A 7162-nucleotide genomic window follows, 5' to 3' on the forward strand; every position below is an offset into this window, starting at 1 on the left:
CTGTTCCTCTCTCGCACATCAAGCAGCTTCAGTTGTCGGGACGTTTGAGGTCCCGTCGCCTGTTCCTGATTCGACCAAGGTGTGCCATCCAACCCTCCTACCGGACTTGTGTGGAAACACTTAGCATTTCGTTATCCGTTGTCTCCGGGCCGCGGCGGCTACATGCGGGCTAGCGGACTCCAACATAACTGTCACCAGCTGACATGTGGGGTAGCGGTGCCGGATTTTATGAAGAACATAGAGACAACTGAAACTGCGGCCAGGTGGTCGGTCTTGCTTCATCACGAGAGCCGTCCGTTAAGAAGGGTAACAGACCAGTCCAAAGGACCTTGATGATTGAGGATTCTGCACCGACGAAGAAGAGGGGACTTGTAGTGCTTGGACTTCTCCACGTCAAGCTGACCGTGTGCGAGGTCACCTGTTGGAAGTCCGAAGTAGGGGCCGGTGTCTTACCTGGGGCTTTCCCAACAGGGTAGTGCCAGTCATATGGCAACCTCGGGTGCGGGCGCCCTGCTTGTCACCTGCAGACAAGACCGCGTTCAGCTGTTGTACCAGAACTCGTGCTCGGCTGCTGACTGGGGTGTATGGACAGCAATTCAGTCATGCCAACCCGGCAAGCGTCCCAAGTGTCCCTACCTGCTCTGCCCCGTACCTTCATACCTTCACGAAAAGCGCAGCGACAGGGCAGCTTGCTGTTTCAAATCGGGCCGCCTCTTTTTCAAGAAAAAGAGGGACGCTGAGCAGGAGCACATGGGGGACCCAGCATCAGGGTTTCGTCCGAACAGACACACCCTGGCCGAGCACGGTCAGATGATTACAGCCGTTTTCTCTGACGATATGCCCCCGGAGGCAGTGTCTGCCCAGTGCGGACTGGCTCCTCGAGTTTCACAGATGAGGATAACCGACGAGGGGCCACAGAGCCTGTGCACAATTATTGTGCTGAAGCTCGAGAACAAAGGAAGTGATCTGCTTGAAATTCTTTCAGTACTCGTACGGTGAGAGAGTTGAGATTTCCTGCAGGCCCAGCTGAAATATGTTTGTAGTCAGTGCAGCGCCTGCGGTAGGTAACGGGAGCAAGAACGCGGAGTGGACACCGTGACTACGCTCTTCAGATGAAGTCACTGAAATAGTTGATCCGCCGTCGAAGTTCACACTGTACAATCCAGAGGTCAGCCTCTAACAGCTGAAGCAAGTGATTCAGGTCTTCACCAGCTTACAGGTCAACCCGAGGACCTTCTGCAGAAGAGACGGAAGGCGAGGCGCCCCATTCCTTGCTCGCGCCCCATCAGGATGAAGACTAGAAGGTGTGTTCAGGGCATTTTCGCAGCTACAAGTTGCGGCGCGTCTGAGAGGCTTACACCACAGCCGGAAGCCCTTCCGCGCTGGCTCTGCGGCGCAGGTATGCAACCAGTATGCTGCAGGCGAAGCTGAGGATTGGACTCCGAACGGCCTCGCTCAGGATTTGGACGACAGGTATGAGAGGCTCTGGTTCGAGGTAGGCTACCCGTGCGTCCTGAAGTCTTTGGCCACCCCGTCCACACAACAGCCGAACAGGTCCGCATGAGGGTGTGGACTACCCCGGGAGACTCCCTTCGCACGGATGTGAAGACTATGGAACTCTCCAACAAGACAGACCGTCACACGGATATCGGTCACAGGATCATGATGGACTGCTCTCATGATATTTTCGGTTCCGCTCTCTGAGACAACTTGCGCTCGCCACATCCCTGCTTTACCCTGCCACTCGTTAGCACAGGGCCGCGCATGCAATGCTTCCCGCCTTTTTCGGTCTTGACGCAATACTGCGGCTCTAGGTGCCACCGTGCCCAATTTTTTTTTTTGCGAATAAAAGGTTTTCCTTCGTGAACTCATTCTCTACCTTGCTTGTTCTGCGAGTTCTCCCACACACGCTGTGGCGTCTGGTATGCTTTAGTTCTGTATTCGGCGTGAGCCCGTGCATGGGGGATACCAGCCAGCACGAGTTATGACGATCAACCGCATGGGTGTTTGTCCATTCTGGAGTCCCTAACCAAGGCGCGGAGACGTTTTATAGCTGTACTGGTAGTGCCCATCCTGCATCCCCGGACCCTCTTCATGGCGACCCGGTCTGGTCACCAGTTCACAGAGGGACCCTTTTCCAGAGTGCGCAGCTGGTGTTCTCTAGAGCGCGCAGCGCGGGCACACAGATGTGGTCTGTTTCTGTGCGTGTTCCAGCCTGACGCTGCAGTGTGGCAATATGGCTCAGGGGGGGGTTAAGGCCCGTGTGGTTCCTCCGGAACCGACGTTCCGGACAACGAACGGTCTAAGCTGGGTGTTCGTTTCTCGCGGCTACCGAACATTTCGGTTGAAAAGCCACGGTGTGGTGCAGATGCCTGTTTATGCTCCTCTAGGCTCCGGCCAGTACGGAACAGTTTTTGAGGTGGAGCCCGCAGGCAGCCTCCCTGGTCGCGGAGGTAGCGGCGCAAAGGCCTCGCAATTCGCGGCCAAACTTCTGTTTCTCCCCGACTTCGAAGCGGAGGGAGTTACTGCTGACGTGCTGAGAGAGACGAATCTTTACCATGAAATCAGTGCATCTGTATATGCCGGGGGCCACTTTGCCAACATACCAGCTTTCTTCGGGTGCAACCCGTGTCTAGAGGTCTCATCCGAGTTTGCGGAAGGATACCTGGGAGGTGTACGGCACTGTGGAGTTTTGATTGTGGAAAAGTGCAGATCTGACTTTGGCCAGTTTATCAAGCAGCTGTGGGCGGCGAAACAGATGAATCTCTCTTCTGTCAAATTCTACGTGTGGCAGTTACTAAATGGTATGGATCACGCACGGCCGAGGCCGCAGCACCCGGTGGATCCTGAATGTCACCTTGGCGCATGGCCCAGGCCGGCCCGGACAGTCAAATTCTAGCCAAGGGGAGCAACCGGAAAGGCTTACCACTGGTACTTTGATGTGATGAGTGGTCTGTTTGAGTCTAGCTCACGTGCCCTTGAAATCCAGTTTGCGCAGAGACTATTTTTACATACAACGTTATTGTGGCCGAGCCGAATTCTTTGAGTTTTCGGTGCCTGTTCTACAGTAATCGCAAGGAACTAGGTGCCATGTCCAGCTACTGGAACTATATTCACCGTCCGGTGTACTACAATCTCTCAGGGGTCGCAAAGCTGCATAGTCAAAACGTCGCGCATCGAGATCTGAAGCCCGAGAATCTTCTCGTCGATGTCGCAAAAGTTCCGAACGGCGAGCAGCTCTATGAAGAAGGGGTTTCAGTAGTGAAAATCGCTGATCTTGGCATGGGGCGCAAGGTTAGGTGGGAGCTGAGCCAACAATCTGCCGGTACGTTCAGCAGTGCCAACTTGCCAGCGGGTCGATGTGCTCGCTTTTAGCTTGAGCTGTGTGTAAAGCGTGAGGCCGCGTTCTGTAGTAGGGTTGAAGTAACCAGCATTCTGTCGGCTGGAAGTAAGGAGCAAGCTTGTCTGCGCTGCTTGGTTCTTTTAGGCTCGATCGTGCCGAGGGGGTGCCACGGCGGAGATGCTGTGGGCAACGAGCACACCTGGTCAAGATGCAGTTCTTCAGGCTCCAGGGCAATCTCGTCGAGGTTAAGACTGAACCCGACAGGCAGCATGCGTCAAACTGGTCACGTGACGACGCTGCCGTACCGTCCTCCGGACCTTCTCGTAGTGGACCCGAAGAAATGCAACAGTGTCAGGAATCCGGTACGCACAGCGACGCAGAATTTGCTTCGCGGTGGCCTCTGAAACTTAGCCGACGCTTGCGCGACAACGTGCGACAATGCCGTCTCGAACTGCACTCCCCCCTGTTCTCTGTCATGCTTTTCGAGTGTGCCCAGGTGGCAGACTATGGACTGTGGTGTGACCTCTGGTCGCTTGGAGTCATATTCTTGGAGATGTGTCTACCACAGCACCTTGTAAAACCTCCGTACCGGTGGCAGTACGCGTTCGCCTCGCACGATGCTCAGAAGGCAGTTTTTCAGATGGAAGTGATGATTCTGGAGAACATTTTGAAGATAGTTGGCCGGCCCGCCGACGCAGATATGGCAACCGTGACAAGGTAGGAACTTTATCACTCAGGTCCCTGTCTTGTGATCGCTCCTTCCCGCAGTCACGCGGGCTGGCATTTTGCCGTTGCGCATTTGATTTCTCTTAGCGGAGCCGGCTTCCAATCGGGCGTGATTACCAAGCTCCTGCGGTCCTTTCCTTTGTTGGACTTGAATACCAAGAAACTTTGTATCAACGACTTCGTTCTGGACCGCGGAGGTATTCAGCTCGATGAGCTCGGGCTTGACCTCATTGCTCGGTACGTCGCGGTCAAAGTGTTACTGGGACTTTTCCGGCTCGTTCGAGCGTGTGCTAAATCAAACTGGTGGGGGTTTTATGAAGTTCTGCTTTTGCCATCCCTCGGTTTGCTCAGTCGTGTAGATAAGCAAGACGGCTAGGGCGGCGTAACTAACTCCGCGTGTAGGCGTGCCCGTGTGCAGGCTTCTCCAGATTGCCCCCAACAGACGACTGCCAGCGGAGTCTGCTCTTGCCCATCCCTGGTTTCACGACCTGCCCTACCACCAAATGAACAGACTGGGCCTTACATCGCACTTGTCCGGTACGCCACCAGCAGGCGGGGCTATCCTGTGCGAGCAGCTCTTATGCAGGCAATGCAGTGTGACGACGTGCTGCTTCTCCAACCTGCTTTGCCGCGTTACGCCCTTGCGCACTGCCAGATACGGAACCAAACCTGGCCAGTTTAAACAGCGATAGGGTTCGGCGAGTGTTATGTGCAACTCATAGGCCAATTCCAAGGTGCGGTAGACGTTCGCGCCGTGCGCCAGCGGCGACAGAGAATCGTTCATCCAACGGGCGCAGGCAGTGACGACGAAGCCACTCGGGTTCCGCGCAAGACCTCGACGCAACCAGTGCGCTCTCCGGTGTTGACTTGCCGTCACAGGTTAGGTCGATCGCGCCAAAACAAGTACTCAACAGTCGGTTGTAGTCGCCTCGTTCTTTTAGTGGAATTTTCATAGAGCACTGGAAGCGGAAAGCGCAACGCCTTCTGGCCTGGCAGATCTTTCAGAAAACCGAACTCCGAGCTGACCGGTCTACTGTGGAATCGGTAGGCCCGGGTCGTGATTTGGTACTCCAGGACCTACCAGCGTCCAGTCGTAGCGATACTCCGAGCTTATATATGGCTGGTTTTCCATTGTTGTATTCGTCTGTCGCGTTGAGCTGGCTGAAGAGTGCGTCGGACGTTGCGGTGCAGGAGCCGTGGTGCTTCAGTGGATGTGGGTTTGTGCCACAGAATTCGTGTTGGTCCACTGTCGCGGACCGACACGGAGGTGGGGACTTAGGCCAGCTAATCAGCTTTCTCAAGGTCACAGGAAGCGGTTTTCGGCGTTCGTCCAAGGTCAGCAGTGCTTTGCACTCTGAGCCGCGTCATTCGGTCTCCTCTCCAGCACAGTTTACAATTGTTGGGGTGCTCAAGGACTGGCCGTTCGTGCGGCCATGCTGTATGTACCTGGCCTCACATCGGTCGTGACGAACGCCCCTTTTTTCCCTTCGCGCGTTGGGCTTGTCCGAGTATACCCAGCCCCAGAGTGGAGTATTGTCCCTGCTGCTGGACGTAGTACCTGCGAGCGCTGCACTGAACGCTGACCCTTCACAGCGGGCGCAGCAGGAGGCGCTGCAAGGAGCAAGGAGACGGGCAATGTGGGATCGATAACGCTGGAAGGGGCGACCAAAAGATACCGGTTTATTTGTCTGATGTCTGGGCGGCCTGGAACATTGACTGACAGCGTCCAGAGTCCTGCGTAGCTGTGGGGGTCTCTACGGCTTGTCCAACGCACAGAGTGGCAATCGCCGTGTAATATGGCACGGTGTTGCTGGTTTGCTTGCGAATTGTCCGGGATACCGCCGCAGCCAGGCGAGTACGTCGCGTAAGCGTGTTGGCCATCATAAGCATTCAGCTGTAACGCTCGAGGGGTGGAGTACAAGACAGGTTGGTGTGTAATCCTGATTGTGTTGCGGTCACCCCCGGCGCGCCGACAACACTGAGTGGGCATTTGATTCTAGGCGCGATGCGCCACTTGCCCACGCCGTCATGATTCTTCATGCACGTTTCAAACGCGGTATTAGGTGAGCGTAACGATGAGTTCCTAGTCTCCGACAGCAGGGCTGCTTCCAATCAGCGGATCCTCTTCAGAGCGCCCGCACAACCTGAAAGGTTACTTCTATGAGATTCCTGACGTTTGGGTGCACAACTTCATTCAAGGGCCAACAGGGGAGGTGCCACACGACAGCACGACCCGGAGTGAGGCCAGTTTCGAGTACCTACGTTTCGCCTGTGGTACCGGGGCCTCCGGTGAGCACTAGTGCCCCATACTTCGAGGGAAGCGTACTCGGTGGGCAATCCATTTGACGCGTGCTAGTTGCTGCCTGTCTTCGCCTGCGACTTACGAGCGGCTGGGGCGTCTTCACCTAAACTACTATTTGCCTTGGCTTCGGAAAAAGCTACACCAACTTAGGTCCGCTTTAGTTACCATTTTGTAGCTCAGAGCGTTGAACACCCCATCCAAGAGATGCCGCACGCATGCAAGCATGCCCTGCGCTCTGTCAGATGTCTGGGGGTGGCAGACCCTCGTCCCAGCTGCATAAACTGTGCATCTTTTTGAAGTACATCACCTCCGAAATTGTCCTATGTGATACTTCTAGATAGGAGTCTTCTCAGGTCCTGAACACGCTGAACCCATGCGGGTCCTTAATGACACTCGACGACCCGTCATCCGAAGCTAGCGTTTCTGGAATCATAGAGGGATTACAGAGGTTGTGTACGCGAACTGTACCGGTATGCGGTTGAGACAGCAATAGCGTTCGCGGAGTGGAGAAACAACCCTCTCGAAGTCAGTTTCTAGTCACGTCACGGGTCGTGGCTAGATATGAGATAGCTATGACACGAAGTGGTGTCCGCAGATCGGAGGATTCCCGGGGTTGCAACTGGTGACTGCTGGCAGGGAGCTGGCAGACTTCGGGAATCGGTAGCGTACGTCCTGCGGTCCTTCGCTGCCTCTCTTGCGAGTACTTCCGCCGGTTGTTATGCTGCTACCCGTGAAGCGCCGGCGGGGGGGGGGTGGCAGAATTGAGACTGTTCGCGCGTTGTGCGGCCGCC

At 55.5% G+C, this 7162-nt stretch overlaps 3 protein-coding genes across 3 annotated transcripts; 2 read left to right on the forward strand and 1 right to left on the reverse strand.

The window, feature by feature from the left end:
- Positions 1-24: 24 nt before the first annotated feature.
- On the reverse strand, positions 25-620 carry CSUI_009227 (uncharacterized protein). Its single transcript, XM_068069343.1, has one exon. The coding sequence runs from the start codon at positions 280-282 to the stop codon at positions 121-123; it is 162 nt and encodes a 53-aa protein (XP_067918679.1). The 5' UTR covers positions 283-620; the 3' UTR covers positions 25-120.
- An 874-nt stretch (positions 621-1494) lies between these two features.
- On the forward strand, positions 1495-5423 carry CSUI_009228 (cmgc kinase). The gene is made up of 8 exons (XM_068069344.1): positions 1495-2804; positions 3143-3325; positions 3488-3705; positions 3840-4060; positions 4157-4306; positions 4472-4701; positions 4792-4948; positions 5300-5423. The coding sequence occupies exons 1-8, from the start codon at positions 2237-2239 to the stop codon at positions 5346-5348; spliced, it is 1776 nt and encodes a 591-aa protein (XP_067918680.1). The 5' UTR covers positions 1495-2236; the 3' UTR covers positions 5349-5423.
- A 1147-nt stretch (positions 5424-6570) lies between these two features.
- Positions 6571-7087, forward strand: CSUI_009229 (uncharacterized protein; the record flags this gene model as incomplete). The annotated part of the gene is made up of 1 exon (XM_068069345.1): positions 6571-7087. A coding segment is annotated over one exon (141 nt), but the record flags the coding sequence as incomplete, so codon positions are not given.
- Positions 7088-7162: the final 75 nt, after the last annotated feature.

This window comes from Cystoisospora suis (genome assembly GCF_002600585.1).
Source record: "Cystoisospora suis strain Wien I chromosome Unknown contig_5444, whole genome shotgun sequence".
Taxonomy (NCBI): Eukaryota; Apicomplexa; class Conoidasida; order Eucoccidiorida; family Sarcocystidae; genus Cystoisospora; species Cystoisospora suis.

Coding starts and splice junctions, on each gene's coding strand:
- CSUI_009227 (XM_068069343.1), bottom strand. CDS start 282: ATGAAGCAAGACCGACCACCTGGCCGCAGTTTCAGTTGTCTCTATGTT.
- CSUI_009228 (XM_068069344.1), top strand. CDS start 2,237: ATGGCTCAGGGGGGGGTTAAGGCCCGTGTGGTTCCTCCGGAACCGACG. Junction 4,061..4,156: donor GATATGGCAACCGTGACAAG/GTAGGAACTTTA, acceptor GATTTCTCTTAG/CGGAGCCGGCTTCCAATCGG. Junction 4,307..4,471: donor GGGCTTGACCTCATTGCTCG/GTACGTCGCGGT, acceptor CTCCGCGTGTAG/GCGTGCCCGTGTGCAGGCTT.